The sequence below is a fragment of the Centrocercus urophasianus genome, unplaced genomic scaffold, assembly GCF_019232065.1.
Source record: "Centrocercus urophasianus isolate 14NV4802_14NV808 unplaced genomic scaffold, USGS_Curo_1.0 seq_9, whole genome shotgun sequence".
NCBI lineage: Eukaryota > Metazoa > Chordata > Aves > Galliformes > Phasianidae > Centrocercus > Centrocercus urophasianus.
In genome coordinates, this window is record NW_024885532.1 from 1,274,248 (window position 1) to 1,294,803 (window position 20,556).

A 20,556-nucleotide genomic window follows, 5' to 3' on the forward strand; every position below is an offset into this window, starting at 1 on the left:
CATGGTGTATTACAGTTTATCAAAAGATAAACAAAACCAATTAATTCACGGTCACACTCTTGTTTTACTGAGGCAAGTCTTATCTGAGTTCCACAGGCTAGTTTGATAGCAGCATGGAACTAGAGTTTCTTCAATATGGTGTTTTTCATGATGTGCCTTTAATTTCTGGAACAGCCTGTCTGCTCTATTGAAAAACTTCAGATTTAAAATTCAAGATTTGAACAGTGGCCAAGTTTGTCCGTTGTCATTGTAGTCACTTAAATGAAGAGCCTAAGCAGCGTAGTACTTCTATACAAAGTATTGTCTCTATAGATGGGATGAATTACTACTTCTGTTTGGATATGGGATATCATGTCTGCCCAAACTCACCTAAGGAGTTGCTCCCAGTGAAGAGATCAGTCCCGTGTCCTTGGACTGTACTGCTTTGTTCTTTGTGCCGTGTGCCAGCGTTAATGCTTGTATGTGTCACCTGACGGTGAGACAGTCCACAGGGATAAAGCAGTAAAAAATGAATCACTTTTTATGTGATTTGTCCTTTGAAAGCTGAGTCCGATGAACAACCTGTCTACAAAGCTAGGAAAGAAGAAGCGGCAGCAGAAGGAAAGTGACAGGCACAAATGCTTATCAGGGTCCAAGGTAGTTGAGACATTTGGTGGCAATTAGCTATCAGATGAACTTATTCATACCATCAGTCTGTGCTCTAATTTAAAGTGCCACAATGCCTAAAAATAGGGCAAACTGTCTTTAATTATAAATAATGGTGTTTTTCAAAAGTAGCATGCTCTTGAAGTAGTAGTAGGACAAGGGGGAATGGTTTTAAACTAAGACAAGAGTGGTTTAGGTTAGATATTAGGAGGAAGTTTTTCACACAGAGGGTGGTGACACACTGGAACAGGTTGCCCAAGGAGGCTGTGGATGCCCCATCCCTGGAGGCATTCAAGGCCAGGCTGGAAGTGGCTCTGGGCAGCCTGGTCTGGTGGTTGGTGACCCTGCACACAGCAGGGGGGTTGAAACTGGATGATCATTGTGGTCCTTTTCAACCCAGCCATTCTATGATTCTACGATTCTATGAGATATATGTGGTCATTCTTTTTGCTTGCATTACTAGTTTTGTGTCGGGTCCATGATATCTTAAATAACACTTAAGTGTCTAATATTTAAATAATTATTTTTAAGATTTTTTTTTTAAAAATTCTTCAATGGATTAGGCTCTTACGATGTTCTGTTTTGAAAACCCGGGCAAGAATCTTTTAGAATTTCAGAATCATGACCTCAGGACCTCATTACAATCATTGAGAGCTCTGTGGTAGGGCTGGTATGTGGGAAAGCTTATTTACTTTTCTGTAAAGATTAATGATTTAGTAACAGATATTTTCTCATCCTAAAAACTTTGCATTAAAAAAAATGCATTTTCTTTCATAAACTGGTGGGGCTCTCCAGACCTTAACTCCAGTTTAGCACCTGAACTGGATACTCTGGACCAAGAAATCAAATAACAGAATTGAGAAAAGAGCCGTGTTGCTGCCACCTTATGGAGATAAATGATAGCAGCAGAGCTGATTTTGCAGTGTTACAGAGCGCAGGCAACTTCGGATTCTTATGCTGTGACTGATTTAATGCAAAACTCATGGTTGTTGTGTGAGATAGCAAATCTGATTGGGTGTGTGCTACTGGGCTCTAAGGGCTTTCCTGTTTCATCAAGCTGGCCTGAGGAGGCACATGCATGTCAGCCTAGTTCTCCCAGCTGGCACAGATGTGAGTGAACACCTCTCATAAGCTCAACCATGCCTTTCCCAAATCATTTAAAACAGCTAGTTGCAAGCTTCCCCTGTTGGCAGTTCCAGAATTTGGTCACAGGGCAGCTTGATTGCTTTTATATTATTTGCATTTTAGTGTCAGTTGTGCTTTGTACAGTCTAAGATGGATATATGGGTGGGTCCTGTTACAAAGATGCTTTGCTTTAATTAGAGGGAACTGTTATTAAATACGTGAAGATCCCCTTTTCATAAGAAATAGGGGAAGTGAAGTGGAGGTGCCACTTGATATGTCAGTAATCAGCTGCAGTGCATGGATGGGGATGGATGAGGAGCCAACTGGGAGCTGATGGGTTAAAATTAAAGGTAGTGTATGGCCACGTGACATGATAGTGTTGGGTATTATAACTAGATGGTATGTAAGGCCTTTTCCAACTCTAGCTCCCAGTATGTGGAGAAGGCTGAGATACTCAACAGCTCTTTTGGCTCATTCTTTACCATCAGGCATTGTAGACATGCTGTCCTAGTCTCCTAAGTGAAATTCAGGGATTGGAGAATGAAGAACCACACTCTGTAGGAAAAAGTCATTATCAAGATCATCTGAGGAACCTGAGGATGCACAAGTCCATGGAGCCTGCTGAGGTGCATCCTGAGGGTACTGGGGAAGCTTATGGATGGAGTTGCTAAGCCACTATTCATCATATTTCAGAAACTGTGGCAGTCTGCACTAACTGGGAACGGAGAAACATAACCTCATTTTTTTAAAGTGGAACAAAGAAGGGAGACACAGGGAATTACAAGGTAGTTAGTATCACTTCTATGCCCTGCAAGGTCATAGAACAAATCCTACTGAAAACAGTGCTAAGGCACTTGGAAAACAGGCCATTGATGACAGCGCTGGTGGGTAAGGGAGAAGCAACTGACGTTAACTACCTGTAGTTGTGTGAAGCCTTTGACATCTATTGACATCATATTGACAACATGACATCTTTGTCAATAAATTTGAGAGATGTGGATTTGATGGATGGACCATTTAGTGTATAAGGAATTGAATAAATTGTTGCACTGAAAGTGTTGTGATCAGCGGCTCAATGTCCTGGTGGAGACCATTGATGAGTGTTGTTCCTCAGGGCATTAGACCAATGCTATTGGTCTGTCAGCATCTTTGTTGATGACATAGACAGGGGCATTGTGTGTCTCCCTCAGCAGGTGTATGAATGACACCGAACTGTGTGGTGAAGTTGACATGTTGGAGAAAAGGGTTTGCCATCCAGAGAGACAGAGGTGAGCATGTGTGAACTTCATGAAGTTCAGCAAGGCCATGTGCAAGGTCCTGCACCTTACAGACTGGGTAGAAAATGGATTGGGAAGCAGTCCTGAGGTGAAGGAGTTGGGGGTGTTGAAGTAGAACTTAGCGTGAGCTGCCAGTGAGTACTTGTAGTCCTGAGCTGCATCAGAAGTCTGAACATCAGGCGAATCGCAGAATCACAGAATCACTGAATCACCCGGGTTGGAAGGGACCTCAAGGATCATGTAGTTCCAACCCCCCTGCCTAGCAGGGCCACCAAACATACACATTTAGATCAGGTTGCCCAGGATCCCATCCAACCTGGCCTTGAACACGTCCAAGGACGGGGCATCCACAACCTCCCTGGGCAGCCCGTTCCAGGGCCTAACCACTCTCCTTGTAAAAAATGAGTGTCTCCCTCTTCTCTGCTCTTGTGAGATTCCATCTGGATTACTCCATTCAGCTCTAGGGCCCAGAGCAGAACGTGGAACTGTTTCTTCTCCTCCAGAGGAGGCCATGAGGATAGTCAGAGGATTTGGAGATCTTTCCTATGACAGACAGGCTAAGAGAACTGGAGTTGTTAGCCTGGAGAAGAGAAAGCTCCAGCAAGACCTCATTGTGGTCTTTCAGTATTTGAAGGGGGCCTACAGGAAAGCTGGGAAAGTGACTGTTTTATCAGCGCAGAAGAAGCAGTCTAGGACGTTTCTGGAGTGTATGGAGGATAACTTTCTGATGCAGCTGGTGAGAGAGCCGATGAGAGGAGCTGCCCCACTTGAACTGCTGTTCACTAACAGAGAAGATCTGGTGGGAGGTGTGGAGGTTGGGGGCTGTCTTGGACAGAGTGACCATGAAATGGTAGAGTTCTCAATTCTTGGTGGAGCCAGGAGGGGGAACAGCAAAACTGCTACCTTAGACTTCCAGAGAGCGGACTTTGAATTACTCAGAAGGCTAGTAGGGGAATTCCCCTAGGTTTCAGTCTTAGAGAGTAAAGGGGTCCAAGATGGCTGGTCACTCTTTAAGAAGGAAGTCTTAAAGGCACAGGGGATGGCTGTCCCCCTGAGCCGCAAAATGAGCTGGCGGGGGAGAAGACCGGTGTGGATGAACAGGGAGCTATTCTTGAGGCTCCAGGAGAAAAAGAGAATCTACTGCTTGTGGAAGAAGGGACGGGTGACTCAGAAAGGGTACAGAGAAGTTGTTAAGATGTGTAGAGAGAAAATCAGAAAGTCAAAAGCCCAGCTTGAATTCAACCTGGCCACTGGGGTTAAAAGGAACAAGAAACCCTTTTACAAATACATCAACAGTTAGAGGAGGACTAAGGAGAATCTCCATTCTTTACTGGATGAGGCTGGGAATGTGACCACTGAGGATAAGGAAAAGACAGAGGTTCTGAATGCCTTCTTTATGTCTGTCTTTAAAGGTCACACCAGTTATCCTCAGGATACTCTGCTCTCTAACCTGGTAGTCTCGACTGGAGTGCAGACAGAACCCCCTGCAATTCTGGAGGATACAGTCAGAGACCTACTACTCCAACTGGACTGCCGCAAGTCCATGGGGCCAGATGGGATTCATACAAGAGTGCTGAGGGAACTGGCGGAGGTGATAGCCGAGCCGCTCACCATTATCTATCAGCACTCTTTGTTGACTGGTGAGGTCCCAGAAGACTGGAGGCTTGCTGATGTGACTCCCATCTACAAGAAGGGTTGTAAGAAGGATCCGGGGAACTACAGGCCTGTTAGCCTGACCTCGGTGCCAGGGAAGGTTATGGAGCAGATTGTCTTGAGGGAGATCACGGAGCATGTGCAGGACAACCAAGGGATCAGGGCTAACCAGCATGGGTTCACGGAGGGCAGGTCCTGCTTGACCAACTTGATCTCCTTCTATGACCAATTGACCTATCTGGTAGATGAGGGAAAAGCTGTTGATGTAGTCTACCTAGACTTCAGCAAGGCCTTTGACACTGTCTCCCACAGCATTCTCCTGCAGAAGCTGGCAGCCTGTGTTTTGGACAGGTACGCTCTTGGCTGGATAAGGAACTGGCTGGAGGGCCGGGCCCAGAGAGTGGTGGTGAATGGAGTCAAATCCAGCTGGCGACCGGTCGTGAGTGGTGTTCCCCAGGGGTCGGTGCTGGGGCCTGTCCTCTTCAATATCTTTATTGATGACCTTGATGAGGGCACTGAGTGCACCCTCAGTAAATTCGCAGATGACACCAAATTGGCTGGAAGTGTGGATCTGCCTGGGGGTAGCGAGGCCCTACAGAGGGATCTGGACAGGCTGGAGAGCTGGGCTGAAGCCAATGGGATGAGTTTCAACAAGGCCAAATGCCGGGTCCTGCACTTCGGCTACAACAACCCCAGGCGACGCTACAGGCCTGGGGCAGAGTAACTGGAAGACTGCGTAGAGGAAATGGACCTGGGGGTATTGATTGATGCTCAGCTGAACATGAGCCGACAGTGTGCCCAGGTGGCCAAGAAGGCCAATGGCATCTTGGCCTGCATCAGGAACGGTGTTGCCAGCAGGAACGGGGAAGTGATTGTCCCCCTGTACTCAGCTCTGGTGAGGCTGCACCTCAGGCAATGTGTCCAGTTTTGGGCCCCTCACTGCAACAAAGACATTGAGGCCCTGGAGCAGGTTTAAAGAAGGACAGCAAAGCTGGTGAGGGGTCTGGAGCACAGGCTTCATGAGGAGCGGCTGAAGGAGCTGGGATTGTTCAGTCTGAGGAATGCTCAGGGGAGACCTCATTGCTCTCTTACTTCTTATAACTCTCTAAAACTACCTGAAGGGAGGTTGTAGTGCGCTGGGGGTTGGCTTTTTCTCTCGTGTAACTAGTGATAGAACTAGAGGGAATGACTTCAAACTGTGCCAGGGGAGATTTAGGCTGGACATTAGGAAATACTACTTTTCTGAAAGAGTGGTCAGGTTCTGGAATGGGCTGTCTGGGGAGGTGGTGGAGTCACTGACCCTGGAGGTGTTCAAGGAACATTTGGATGTTGTGTTGAGGGACATGGTTTAGTGAATACTATTGGTGATTGGTGGGTGGTTGGACTGGATGACCTTGAAGGTCTTTTACAACCTTGGTGATTCTGTGATCAGGGAGTATAGTGGTAGGATGAGGCAGAATGGCTAGAAACTAAAAGTAGATTTAGACTAGGAAGAAATTCTTCACATTGAGGGTGGAACAGGCTGCCCAGAAAAGCTGTGGATGCCACATCCTTAGAGGCATTCAAAGCCCGGTTGGATAGGACCCTGGGCAGCTTGATCTGGTGGGTAGTAGCCCTGCCCGTGGCAGGGATGTTGGAACTGGCTGATATTTCAGCCTCCTTCCAACCCAATACGTCCTATTATTCTGTGATTTTTACAATTATACATTGGTAAAAATGGTGCAATATATTAGCTCTTACCAGTAGTGTGACATAAAGAATAGGTGTACTATTGAACAAAGAATTCCAGGTCACATATTTTTACTCAAATAGCCCACATCATTGTCTGCCAAAGGCTTCCAAGTTGCATGAGATGAAGCTGTGTAGAAGCAAACAGTACTCTTCTGTTTTGACTTTTGATAGTCAGGCCTTGGTGAGAGCAAGCACAGTCTTAGCTTCCCAGGTTTTGAGAAAGCTTCAGATCCTCTCTTTTAAAACGTATGCCTTTCTGCGCGGTGAAGCCGAATGTGCAGGGCTGGAGCTGTGAATACTATGGAGATGGCCAGCCAAGACCTCCTGTTTTCAAGACTACTGTCTCAACTCTGTGCTGAGCAACAGCCTGGAGAGGTGGGCTGGGAAGAAGTGGTGCTGCTGCTGCTATTGCCTTTAGGTTCCTCATTCCCTGAATGCAATTTTGTGTGTTAGTAATTTTGGATTAGAGATTGGTGACTGTCAGAGGTGTTTGTGAATTACTGAAGAGGCAAACCACATGTCTTAAAATATGGTTGTCATACGGTTTGCTAACTTACGGTCATTTACATGCATTATCCTCTGTTTCTAAGAGCTGTTTTGATGATATATATTTCATGACTGATGAAGTGTGACTTTTTCTTATATCCGTAGAGTTTAGAAAGCCCAGCACTCCAACAGCTTTCATTTACCGTCAGACAAGGGGAATTACTGGCTGTGATCGGTCCTGTGGGAGCTGGAAAAGTAAGTCCATTCTGTGAGGTTTTTTAATCTGTTAACATGGCTAAAAGCTTCCAATTGTAAAGATCTTTTGTGTATAATAGTATGCATAACATCAGGGTGCTGTCATTCAAGAAAGGCAGATGTCCTGTGGGTGGGGAGGAAAGCGTTCAAAGTTGGACCATACTTTGCATTTTGCTTCTAGACTGCATGCAAAGGGTACTTGTGCATTTAGACTAACAGTACTTTGGGTGGCAGAGTGAAATAAGCCACCATGCCAAAAAAACACTACTCAAACTCAGTGATGTTTTGAATGCAATCAGACTTCTGAATTTTTATTTTATGATGTTTTTCAGTCTTCCCTCCTAAGCGCTGTGCTTGGTGAGCTACCTAAGGAGAAAGGTTTGATAAATGTTTCTGGAAGAATTGCCTATGTTTCTCAGCAGCCATGGGTGTTTTCTGGTACTGTTAGAAGTAACATACTGTTTGACAAGGAATATGAGAGAGAAAAGTACGAAAAAGTTTTAAAAGTCTGTGCTCTCAAAAAGGTATGCTTTTCTTTTTGTGTGTTTTACTTCCAGCATTAATCTTAATGTTCTTGCAGGCTAGCATTACGTGCTGCATTATATAATATATAGAATTGATTTTTATTTGTACTGTGAGAAATAAATTCTTAATAGAGATGCAGGCATTATTTCTGACATCCACGTGTAAGGACATTCATATAATTCCTAAAACTTTCACTAGAGGGAGATGTGGTTTATGTAAAGCTCAAACAAATTTGGAAAAAAGCTGTTCACAGATGTTTAATTTCATGAGCATGCTCATCAGTATTACAGTAGGTATGTGCGTAGATTTAACAAGATGTGAAAAAACAAATGATTGAACTAGCACTTTTTGTGACTTTTATTTTATAAATATCCCTTATGCTTTAAAAAAAAATAAAGTAGATATCATTTATTATGCATTGGTAAAGCTATCAAAGAACCTTAGTGGTATATATTGGATAACTTGCCGAGCCCAAGTAGTTTTATGAAAAAATATTTTTGAAAGGTCTGTGTGTAAAGGAGTTTGTGACATGAGATATAGGAGAGGATTAAGCCAGATTTGTCAAGAAACAGACATTTTGCTTGGCAGCTAAAAAGGTTTTATGCAGCATGTTATGATATTCCTGTCAGCAGCAACACAGGTGAAAAGCAGATGGTTGCTGTGATGAAATTTTTTTGCAAGGCTTTTACACATAGTGGGTTGAGTTTTAATATCTTCTGCTGATACTCAGTCATAGGCTGTTGTCTAAACTTAAGGTTTCATTGACTTAAAAAGATGGCAGACTGTGTTTAAAAAAACCCACAGTATTTGATAGTAGATACGTTTTCATTGTTCTGTTTCAAATGCATGTTTCTTATTAAAGCTTTGAATATGTTTTATAGCTTACAATATAATATAAATATAAATATAATATAAATATATAAAACTTACGTATTCATTTGAGAAAATACAGTATTATGAGATGGAACAGTGTGCATTTTATTCTAATAGTCTACAGTCCTAGAACTTAACCAATTTTTTGTACTGAATGGTGTGGTTATTTCTTTTTAATAAATTGTAGTGCAAATAAAACAAATGTAATTCTTAGAGACAATGATAATGGAAAATAATCTACTGATAGAAGCTAGTTTTATTTATTGTGACAGTTCATTTTGTTAAATAATTATTATACTTAATTTTTATTTTAGACTGGTCTGAATCACCAACAATATTCCATATAACAATAAGAATGGTTGTGTGCTTTCCTTTGGCAAACCTTGTTGTAAAAACAAATCTTTAAGACCTCACCTATTTTTCCTGCTTTCTTAATAATCTTTTGTTGAAGGTACAAACTAAGAAGTTAATAGTAGATATTTCACCCAGTATGGTCCTTGTTTTTTAATGTAAGGTAATACATTAAACAATACTGTTGAAATAGGAGAATGTTATCTTGAAATAGGCTTACTTTTGAGGTTCAGATGATTTATTTTAATTGCTTTCTGCCTGTTCTTTATGTTCACAGGACTTGGACTTACTAGCAAACGGTGACCTAACAGTTATAGGAGATCGTGGAGCTACGCTGAGTGGGGGACAGAAGGCCCGTGTAAATCTGGCCAGGTTAGTATTTTTGTTGTTTCTAAAATGTATTTGTTGACAGACATTAGTAACTGAAAGTAAATGAAAGTAAAACTTTGTGACGCTGGCTTTTCTTTAAACCTTATAGAGCTGTATATCAGGATGCAGATATCTATCTTTTGGACGATCCACTGAGTGCAGTAGATTCTGAAGTTGGAAGACATTTGTTTGAAAAGTAGGTTATTGCTATATTTTTATTTAAAATACAATTGTTGTCTTTCAGTTTCCTATAGAGAAACTTGAAAAAGCACTTTTGGATAGATGGTTCACAACGTTTAATGCATTCACTTTCTGCATTTATTTTTCTTCTCTTTTACACATTTGGAAGAGCTGTGAATCTTTTCTGCCTTTTTTTTTCTTTATTTTTAAAAGCTTTGGAATACTCTGGTTTGAAGATATTAGAATCATTCCTAAGGGAATCTGTTTTCTTGAGGAGAATGACAGATTTTAAATCAGTATTGATCAGTGCTGGGTTTTATGAATATTCGTACCAAGTGAAGAACAATGTGGGCTGGGATCTTCAATCTCTCTTAGTTTTTATTGCAGCTTTATTTGCAGAGTAATTTATTGGAGAGCTTTATTGGATTGATAGACACTCCAAGCAGCTGAAGAAAAGGCCAGAACTCTTACAGTCTTGAGTAGTTGAAATTTCTCTTTGAAGAAACAGGGAATGATAGTTTGCAGACCAGACTGCGGAGAGCAAAAGTAGAGAAGAGAATGTATAAGCTTAACATAAAACAGAAGAGAGATTAGACCTTCCCCTATTTCTGGAGATGGGAAAGTCTTCATTAAAAATCAGGTTCCCTTCTCAATGAGCTTTCTCTTCTCTGTCTCTCTTCTTTCAGACTGCCTAATCTACAGCACATTGATACTGTAAGAATAATTCATTTTTTTTCCAGCCAGTGTTTTATCCTTGTTTCTTCATAACCTACTTCTCTCCCTGTCAAACAGAATTTATTAGAAGTGTAAGGAAAAGCTTCCACTGATTGAGTTCACTTGGCTTTAGTCAGAGCCTAAGCGAAAGCATTTTCCAAAGCATATGTACCTCCCTTGAATTCCACACTCAAACTACTTAAATTTGCTTGTACTTTTGTTCCCTCCTTCCCACCCCTAGGCAATTGTAGAAACTTGTATTGAAGAAATGATCACAGAATTTCCATTGACCAACAATATACGCATGTTCTTTTTTCCCAAATGAGGAAGCTTTTAGCATCCAAATTTGAAAACTGTACGTCTCATTTCTGTTGATGGTTTTGAATTTGGAGATCCCTTTAAAACCACGCCATCGATTTCTTGAAATGGTTACATTTTCTTTCTGTGAACTGGTATGAAGTTAGAGTTTTATGATAGACTTCATATTTGTTATTGTATGCATGTTCATTTTCACCTGCTACAACTGATACATGGTCTTCACTACTTCTGTAGCTTATGTACCCCGTAAAATTCTTCTAACACCTGTTGCAGCAGCTATCTAAGATTTACCCACTGCTTCTCTGTTTTTGCACAAGATCACTTGACAGCTTCAGCTTCTGAATGTGTCTGTGCCTTAGTTTGGAAAGCACACATGCCTATGTTGTCAGTCTTTCTCTTTTTTTAGGTCTGAAGGTTTATTCGCTGAGGGGAAAACAGAGAAATATAGTAGTGCCTTGGGTGGAAGTTTGAGTTGCCTCTTTGATTTATTCTGTGTTCTATGAGGGCTCTGACATGGAGTCTCTAAATGTTGCTGCAGAACTGGAAATCTGGATTTTTGTATATGCTCTGCTAGCACTATGTAAGTTTTGCTGATAAGTGGAGGAGAAGATGTAAGGAGATGACCTCAGAGAATGTGAAACTTGGGAAACTGGCTGTGGTTCTTCCTAGCAGCATGAATTTTCATTTACCTCTTCCTCTTGAGCTCTAGATTAATTTGAGCTAGGTAGGTAAGTACAATAAAACTGTTTTGTGGGGAGAACAGTCTGTGTGGAGTAGTAGTGGCAAAGAAAACTGAAATGTGTCTCTTCTAAAGATGTTAAATGAGGGCTTTTTTAGATGAGAACCTGGATTCTGAGGCCCCCATGCGAGCTGTAAAAGGTGCTGGGTCAGCTGGGAGAGTTCAGTAGCTTTCAGTGAATAACAAGTCTGTGCTTGTTTCTTAGTGCTTCCTGAGCAGTGCTAGAAATGTAAAGAAGAGAGCGCTTGAGCAAGAATGATTTCTTAGAACATGGTGCTGAGGAATGTCTGAGATACCACTTCATACAAACTGCCCCCAGGAATCCAAACCGCAAGGCGTAAAACAATGGGCTAGATGGAAGAAATAGGGGCTTATTTAATGAGACTCTGAAATGGATATTGTTCAGTTCACTCGCTCAGTTTTTTTTTTCTTTTTCCTTTGTAATTTTATATTAAAGTTTAAATTTTTTTAGAAGTGCCTATTCTTTTTGTTTACATCTAAAGATAGGTATGTTCCTAGTAATTCCCTGAAGCTGTAGAGGGCTGATTCATTACATTTGTTGCTTCTCTCTGTTCTGTTCAGCTGCCGTGGTAAACAGCTTAAAATATATAAATTCTTTTCAAATGAGAAAGAATGTGAAGTAGCACAGCTCCAGTGGGAAAATAGTCCCTAATATTAACGAGAGCTTGTGTCTCTTAAAATTTTTTCTGGAGTGCATACAAGTTGTTCCATGGTTGATGGAGCAGATACAGTCAGTTTTTCAGTGAATTTCTCTCTCCCGATCAGATTCCTTGAGGCCTAATAAGATATAAATTGGATATTCCCCTATTTTTGTGCTGTTTGTGTTTTTTTTTTTCTGCTGAGTTCTCTGATAATTGCCAGTAGATCAGCATCAACCTTTTCATAAAAGGAGGCACTGGTATAGTTCTGTAGTTTTGTTTATCTGTGTGTGTATACACATATATACATACATAAATATGCATATATAGATGTATGTTATTTTTATTTATATATACTGTACGTATGGTATCTTTTCAATAAGGGAACTTAGGGAATTTTAGACCTCTGGATTTTCCACCAGGTTTGAAATGAGGGGCATACATTGCAGATGGTGTGACATGTTTCCTTGTATGACAAAGTTTGGAATAGCCTTTCATGCTCTAAGAAAGTAATTCAGTCATACTTGGGCCCCGAGAGATTTCCTGGTCTGCCTGTGCATCTTTGTAAACAGATTTCAGTAATTGTATGGTTTCACATCTCCTTTCAACAGAAACTGTGTCCTATTGACGATGCTGAGTTAAGGTATTTTAAGGGTCAGGTTTACTGTACTGAGACAGACAGACTTCTCTAGGTGTTGTTCTTCCCTTGTATCCTTTCTAGTGATAGGAGCTGTGTGCTGATCTCAGTTGATGATCAGCCTGATTTCTTTCAGTTCCTCCTTTGTACACGTGGGAGTAGCTTACAGGACAGTTTGAGAATCTTTGGAAATCACACCTAACATTGTGATGATGTTTGGCAGTAGTAGTTACAGCATCGTTCCTTCTATCAAAGGGAGTTCTGCGGATTGTTTTGAATTTATGCTCAAGGTGTTTTGAATGTAATGGTCACTTGTCTGTTCTTTCTGAATTTTGCCTGTAGAATTAGAAAAAATTTGCAAAAGAAATCCTTGCATTATCACAGTAATAACAATGAAACTTCAGCGTGTGTTCAGGTGTTGGTACCAGGGGATGACAGCTTCCAGTAGGAACTCAGGTGATTTGTGGCATGTAGCTGGACAGTGGGTCTCTGAATAACTAACTGTAGGTGGAAGCTGACCAGAGAGTCAGCTGGCAACTTGGCCAGGTGTTCTGAAAGATAATGTTTCTCCTTTGCCATCAAATACAACTGAGAGTTGCTCCGCGAGAGAGGAAAAAGAGCAGGCAGGATTTGTAGCAAATCATTTTGTAATGGCAGAAAAAGGTAAAGAAGTGGTAAGCTGGTGGCACAGGAGAGCGGGAAATTCCATCATGCAAAATGCATGGATAAGATATCCTGAATTCCTTAGTGTACTCTTACCTAAGACCCAGAAATGTTTGAAGGAAGGAAGAAAATTAAGTATGGAAAAACAATAAAAGAACTGTTTTAAAACTACATGCACAGATCTGATTATTTATTTAGTCTGTTTAAAGCAGTTCACGTTTGGAGCCCTTAGGACTCTGTGAATGCTTCCACTCTAGCATTCCTTAAAGTGGGTACACATGCAATTTTCCTGTAATGCTGAAGTTTTGAGGGAAGAGAGCTCTTGTGGTCGTGTAGACTTGGAAAGCAAGTGGAGTACGTCAGTTCTGCAAAACTAGCAAATAGAAGCTAGGAGGTGTCCTTGCTGTAGAGAGTTTTACAGGCAGAATTACTGTGTCAGAGGAACCGAGCAATGGTAACCCTGCCAAATGTACAAGGAAGCCATTCCGTAAACCTAAGGATTTTTCTCTGCTTCCCTTTATGTATAATGTCTGGAAATAGGAGATATCTCAAGGATATCTATAAGGATTCCCACTTTGTGATTTACACCTGGTCCATGCTCGTCATTCCTTTGGTATGACTGCAGTGATGACAGCCCTAATGTGGTGCTGTCGCTCTTAGAAGTGTGTTAGTTATGCCTTTATGTTTGGATGATAAAATAGGAATTCCTTGAATTTCATTACACTTATTGTAGGTATTATGTTTAAAAGGTATGAATATGTCATAGAAACGTTGTTTTTTAAATAAAATGAAAAGTGTAAGTTTGACCACTGTACTTTTTATATGTTTTCAAAAAAAAGCCTGTAAATCTTTATAGACTTTTACTCCTAGAATTATTTTGAGGTTTTCTGTCTGTGTACATTTTTGGTTTGTTTTGTTTGTCTTAAAATCATACAATATATGCTTACAGAACCCCAGTATACTTAAATGGCTTAGAGTTCTGTGGGTGAGATGCAGAAGAGTATTATGCATACCAGAATAAAAACAGACTTGGGGGCTGTACAAATTCCTGGAGGGAAAGATCCCGAAGAGCTACTTGAATTCAAAGATCTTTGACTCAGAAGGTCCACTGTATATGGAGTCTAGAAGCTAGAACTGTATGGTAAAGAAAGTATGTTTATTCAATTATATACTTCAACCAGCCATTCTCTGCTGGCTGCTGTCTAGGTCAGGACAATGAATTTTACGGATCTTTATTTGGTGTCAGTGCAGTTGTCCTTAAGCACTGTCACAATGGAGACAAGGACTTGTCATGAGGTTGAAATAAATGTTTAACAAAACAAGCGTAGAAATAGAAACGATGTAATATAAGTAGATGTGTTTCTGCGTCTTTGGCAATTATGTCACTTTTTTTCCTCTCCTGAAATCCTGTAAATTTCATAAGGTACCAAAACAGCTGGAGAATTCATCTTAAACTTCTTAAATTTAAAGGAGAGAAAAGCACGTGTAGTAAGCAAATTAATATAACAAAGGCTTTACGCCTGTGAGCACTTGTGCATGTGCTTTAATTTAATTTCAATGGTTGTTTCCACTGAAACAGATGTAAGTATTAGAGTAAACTTAAACTTGTGTGTGAACTTGCAAAAAGAAGAGGCAGGAAGAATGTTAAGGAAGAAAGTCTAATCATTAAAGAAGAAACGCTTTGCAGAGGTGAAAGAAAGCTGGTTCTTAGAGATAAAAACTTTAAAAAGATTAAAGAACAACATCTCTCAAAGTAAAGAAAACCTGATATGGAAGGAAGAACAAACAAGGATTCACATACGCAAAGGTGCCAACATGCTGCCTCTGCCTAGAGGAGCAATTGTGCTGTTGTAGGCACCCTCCTAAGTGTCTTCTGCCACGTGCCCTGCAGTATCAAAGCTCAAACTATTTCTTTAATTGCACAGAAGTTTTTTGGCAAACTGCACTGGGTTTTTAAATGGGTGATAATATCCTGTTACTTAGATTTGTTAACTCAAAGTATTGTTTATTTATGTCAAGTTGGAAGAGAATAGTTTTGAAACAGATCTGTCCTGATTCTGTCCTCAGTGCAGAATGAATGAAGGTCGTTGATGCTTTAGTTTTCAGGTGTTAGAAACCTGGGCTATGCTTCAGGCAGTTTTGGAGACAGACAGGGAAAAGGAAGTTCTTGATTAAAGGTTGTTAGTTGTTATGCACACAGAAGGTTTAAGTGTGGTGTGTGACTCTGTGAGCGCTCAGTGGGCAGGGATCAATGGTGTAGCAGTTGGGTAAAAATTAGATGCAGAGTGAGGAAGATCATAAATAAGTGTAAGTTGGCAATGTCTTGTCAAGGAAACTGTGCCCTCTTGTTAGATTTTGCTTTGTTAACGTTTTGTACCTGAAAAAATGTATTCAATCAAAAAACGCAGAGGGGCTTCAGACTCAGTGACCTGTAAAGGAGGTTCAGAAGTCAAGGGGGAAAAAAGAGAAAACTGTTCCTCACTTGAAAAAAAAAAAAAATAAAAAAATGTATATTTGGTGTTTGTTTCTTTTTTTGTCTGGAATAAAGAAGCCCAAAAGTGAAGCTGTTGACTGTATAAATGGTCTATGCACACAGAAATAATGGCTTATTGGGAAGTGGTGGATTTAAACTGCATCAAAAAACCATAAGCTTGGATTTAGAGAAAAATGTACAGTGGTAAAGGAAGTTTGCTGCTTGAATGCATCTTGAGGAATATGAAAATTTCTATTGTTGAGCTTAAAACAATCATGCAAAACAGTCCATCCATAATTTGTCAGGAAGTGATGTAAGTTCATTCTTACATGGTATAGAAAATGAAGCTTTCGTAGCCCCCTCCTCCCCGTTTTCCTTGTACTGGAAAGACTGAAGAACATTTGGGTCTTTGCTGTATCTCTCCTGGCTGCGTATGCACATGTATGTCTGTATGCGTACGTACATTTAATAAATGTGACAGCATTTTTGTTCACTAATTCATCCTGCTGTAATGCATTGAAGATACTTGCAGTCTAACTAAAGAGAGCATGCCCCTCAAGGGAGTAATGGAGAAGCATGCTAAAGGTGAACTGTATGGTTTTTAAGCAGCAAGAGGAACGATAGAGGCGGTTTGGAGCATGCTCTTTAGCAGAAGTCTGAATCATAGAATTGTCTGTTCCATGTTGGAAGGGACCCGCAAGGATCATGGAGTCCAGCTCCAGGCTCCACACAGCTGCGCCCAAAATCAAATCCTACGTCCGAAAGCTTCTGGATGCTCCATGAACTCCAGCACTCGGGGCTGTGCCCACAGCCCCGTGCATCCTGTTCCCTGCCCACCGCCCCCCGGTGCAGACCCTGTCCCTTAACCCCCAACTGCTCCTCCCCTGACGCAGCTCCATGCAGTTCCCTCGGGTCCTGTCTCTTTCACACAGAACAGAGCTCAGCGCTGCCCCTGTGCTCCCAGTGAGGAGCTGCAGCCACCGTCAGGCCTCCCCTCAGCTCCTCTGCTCTGGGCTGAGCACACCCAGGGACTTCTGTGGCTTCTCGTGCATCATATTGTGTCCTTCACACCCTTCACCATCTTCGTAGCCATTCTTTGATTGCTCCCCAATAGCATTATTGAATTATTTGGCTTGGAAGGGACCTTGAAGATCATCTAGTTCCACTCCCTTTGCTGTGGGTTTGAATAATTTGATGACTTTTTGAAGTGTGAGAGCCATACTGCAGGCACTCTCGCAAAGCAGCAGTGTTTCAAGAGAGGACACACTGCCTACCAGCAACGCTGTACAAACCATCTAAGGATTGACAGGATTTGGCCTTCTGTTTAAAAAGTCAGCAGTCTAAACATGTTGATGCATCTGAACACTTTGGCCAGGTGTGCGCCACCTGTATTTTCACTGAGTTCCCTGCATGATTGGTAAGAAAATGAGATATTCTCAGATGTTCACCTAGAATTGGGCACCTTCTGTTATGTTTGTTCTTCTTCAGCTGTGCACAGCAGTATTTCTAAAAGTAGGTGGAATGAAACTGAGCCTTCGTGAACCAATTCAAAACATAAATGCTTATAGACTATCTCAGATCTTTTGTGCTTCATTTACAAGGCAATGCTAAGTTTTCACAAATACAAATTAAATGAGCTTGGAGTTTTGTGCAGGGCCCTTTATAACATTTGGCTGTATTGTACTACGCTTTGAACTTCGCCTTTTGTCGTGGTGATCTTCAGCCTATAAACTTAAAGCTCCGCTGTACTTTGCAAAACAGGATGTTGTCAAATGGGGGAGAGAATATGCAAAAAAAAAGAAACAAAAAAACCAGAAAACATAAAACTTAAAATAGCCTGGTGTGTTGAAACAGACATTAAGTATACACTTACTGTTTTACTCATTTTGCAACCTCGGTGCATCACGATGATACTGTATTTTAAATGGCAAAATTTTCTAGTGAGCTGTGTGGGCAGTGAGTTGTTTAACTCAGTAATAGCTCGAGGTATATGTGCTTCGTTGTGATTTTTTTTTCCTCCCTGTGCCAGTGAATTGTGACAACAATTTTTCTACTCATCTCTTATCAACAAACTGTTCAGCTAGTTCCTTTCTACCCGGGTAGACGTCAAATATAAAGTTGTTGTTTTTTAAAAAAATCCATATTTGGATGAACTGATCTGTCTCTGGAAATCCACATTTCTACAGAGGTCACGATGTAGGTCACGTGAGATGCTGTGCTAATGGCTCTGACAGTACTGATCGCTTTGCTCTGATGCTGAGATAATGCATGCTTTTCTTTTTTTTTTAAATGTAAACTTAAAGTACAGTGAGCTCACCTCGCTGTGACTCAGGATCAAGGTTTGAAGGTTTTCAGCCATTAGATTTTGTGGGTCTAACAGTGAACTGTTAGGCATATATCTGGCACAGAGAAATTTAATAATGGAAGTAGCATGGAGGCTGTAGGACCTATGTAAGGTTGAAAGCTAGATCTCTTGACAATGAATATCTCATATATTCTTTTCTGGCAGCTTTCCTATTAGGCAAGCAAATATCCTGTGGTGTCTCTGATCTCTGTCCAGTCCTCTGGATAGGGTTTGTTGAAGACTGTTTTGTAGCATGTCTTAAGCTGACGCTCCAGGTCCCGCATGGCTTGTTTCCGTGACTGCTCAAAGGGTAGGCAGTCACCACACCCAAAATAATACTCCCACAAAGAGTTTGGTGTATGAATAGTTGCAACTGCTCAAATAGTTACGCTGCTGCAAGTACGCTGTCTTGATTAATTGTTATCTTGATCAATTAAGAATGACATCACTGGTTTATAGTTACTTCTAGAATGCTGCTTAGAAGGCAGATAACTCGTTCAGTAAGCAGATAACTCAGTTCAGTTAGCTTAATTTTGCTGCAGTTTATTTGGAGCTGCATAACATACTTTCTGCATGTAATTATTTACTCTGACTAGTAGTATTAAGCACGTTGTATACTTCTCCCTGTGATCTGTCAGACTGACAAAATAGATGTTAAAAGTAGGTGTAGCAGAAACACAACAGGAATTTATGAGACAGAATAAACCAGATGATATCATTGTTTGGCTCATGTTCTTTTTCTGTTTTTCTCCCTATACTGCTTATTTGCATTTCTCCATTGAATTTGTTTTGTTTCGTTTTGTTTTGGTTTTTTTTTAGAAGAGTGAAAAGATGCAGTTGTTGTGTAGTGTTTTTGTTTTTTCCTTTCTTCAGTTGTGAATGTCATCCTCCTGTGTTTTATTAGGGAAAAAAAAAAAAAACAACCTCAGTAGCAGTGGATCTGTGGAGTAAAACGTGTGGTGCCCAGGTCCACATGCAAGTTAGGAAGGTTCTTCTTTTAGCAAGCTATCATCTGCCTCTGTGGGCTGCATTCCTGCTGGCAGATGAATTGGATGTGTGCTTATGGAATGTATCTTCCAGCTTGCTTTCACCTAGGGGAAGTCCAGTCTACATTCACCAGTACTGCTTGCCAGTATGGACCACAGCAGATTGAGTAGTAATGTTTGCTTTTCCAACCCTCTCAGTGACTTACTTGTAAAAACTGTTATGAAAGTTTATTTCAGAGAAGTTATTTCTATTTGCCATGTTTTTCTGTCACTGTCCACAACATGTTGCCTTGCTTCTTTTCCATTAGTTTCATTGTCGTTAAATAACCTCTTCAGAATTCAGTTTATATATGAACATTTGTGAGGAGGACATTCATTGCAACTTTAATGAACTACATCCTTCTCTGTCACTCTAAACCAGAAATACAAAATTACTTCTCTTCCTTGAATATGTAGAAAAAAAAGCAGCCTGCTTTTTGTTGAGCATAATTTTGAAAAGTGCAATAGGCATGAGTATCAGTTTATTTTAAACACTGTTACATCGAGTAGAAGTTTCCCAGAAACAGTCATTACATTTTAGGATACCTTATTTTTAAAATTCTTTTTTCCATCTGTTTGCAGGTGTATTTGTCAGGCTTTACATCAGAAGATCTGTGTTTTGGTGACTCACCAGTTGCAATATCTCCGTGCTGCAACTCAGATTCTAATATTAAAAGATGTAGGTGATAATTATAGCTTTCTAATCGTCTTTTATAATCTAAGAAAGGAAAAAAAAAAGTTCACATCTCATTTTTTATTTGTAAATGCATTTTCTGTTCACTGACTGTGTGTGTTTTTTAAGATAAATAGTTACTAATAGCAGTTTTTTAGAACAACTTGCCTGTTACATCTTGCTTCTGAATTTTATTATACCTACATATAATTTTACATATGAATTCTGTCTTACATATATATGTAATATATTGTGAAAGAATTATTTCTTTTGAGACAGAGTTAATGCTTTGCTTTTATTCTTGTTTTTTACACTGTTGTGTGAATTAAGGGCTGTGTTGGTTTTGCAGCCAATCGCCTTTTTAAATTCAGACTGAGAAACAGGCACAGATACCTTTGAGAACAAGCAGTCCTTCAGAGAAACTGGTTCCTTCCAGACTTTCTTGTACCATTTGTTCACATGTAGAGAGGAAATACAACAACTTGAGATGTTTTTTCAAGGTTGAGTGATGAAGTACTTCAAATTACTTTTGATGCATCACAGAGTTGCAAGAAAGCATGTTACCTGCCTTTTTCCTCGTTCAGATCTCTTTAAATGTTGCATTAGTGTTCTAGGGATGAGTTTGTGACACATAGAAGAAACAGCACACACTAGGAAAAAATCTGGAGTAGACATGACTGATGGTCATGAATGTAGTTCAGTAAGCATGTGCTAAAGCTGCATGGCTGTCCTCTGCAGCTTCTCCAGAGAGGTAAGTCTCACCTGGCTGTAACTGGGACTTTTGCTGTCCCCCATCTGTGTTATTTGGCCTCACAAACTGTCAGAACAGGATTGCTCAGAG

At 40.6% G+C, this 20,556-nt stretch overlaps 1 protein-coding gene across 3 annotated transcripts in view; it reads left to right on the forward strand.

Moving 5' to 3' along the window:
- The window catches only part of ABCC4 (ATP binding cassette subfamily C member 4), a 153,844-nt gene that overhangs the window by 31,184 nt on the left and 102,104 nt on the right, over window positions 1–20,556 (forward strand). For all 3 annotated transcript variants that reach the window (XM_042838843.1, XM_042838844.1, XM_042838845.1), the window contains exons 10-14: window positions 7,083–7,172; window positions 7,505–7,696; window positions 9,199–9,293; window positions 9,400–9,486; window positions 19,625–19,721. In XM_042838843.1, the coding sequence (XP_042694777.1) occupies window positions 7,083–7,172; window positions 7,505–7,696; window positions 9,199–9,293; window positions 9,400–9,486; window positions 19,625–19,721 (561 nt within the window). The remainder of the gene's footprint in view (window positions 1–7,082; window positions 7,173–7,504; window positions 7,697–9,198; window positions 9,294–9,399; window positions 9,487–19,624; window positions 19,722–20,556) is intronic.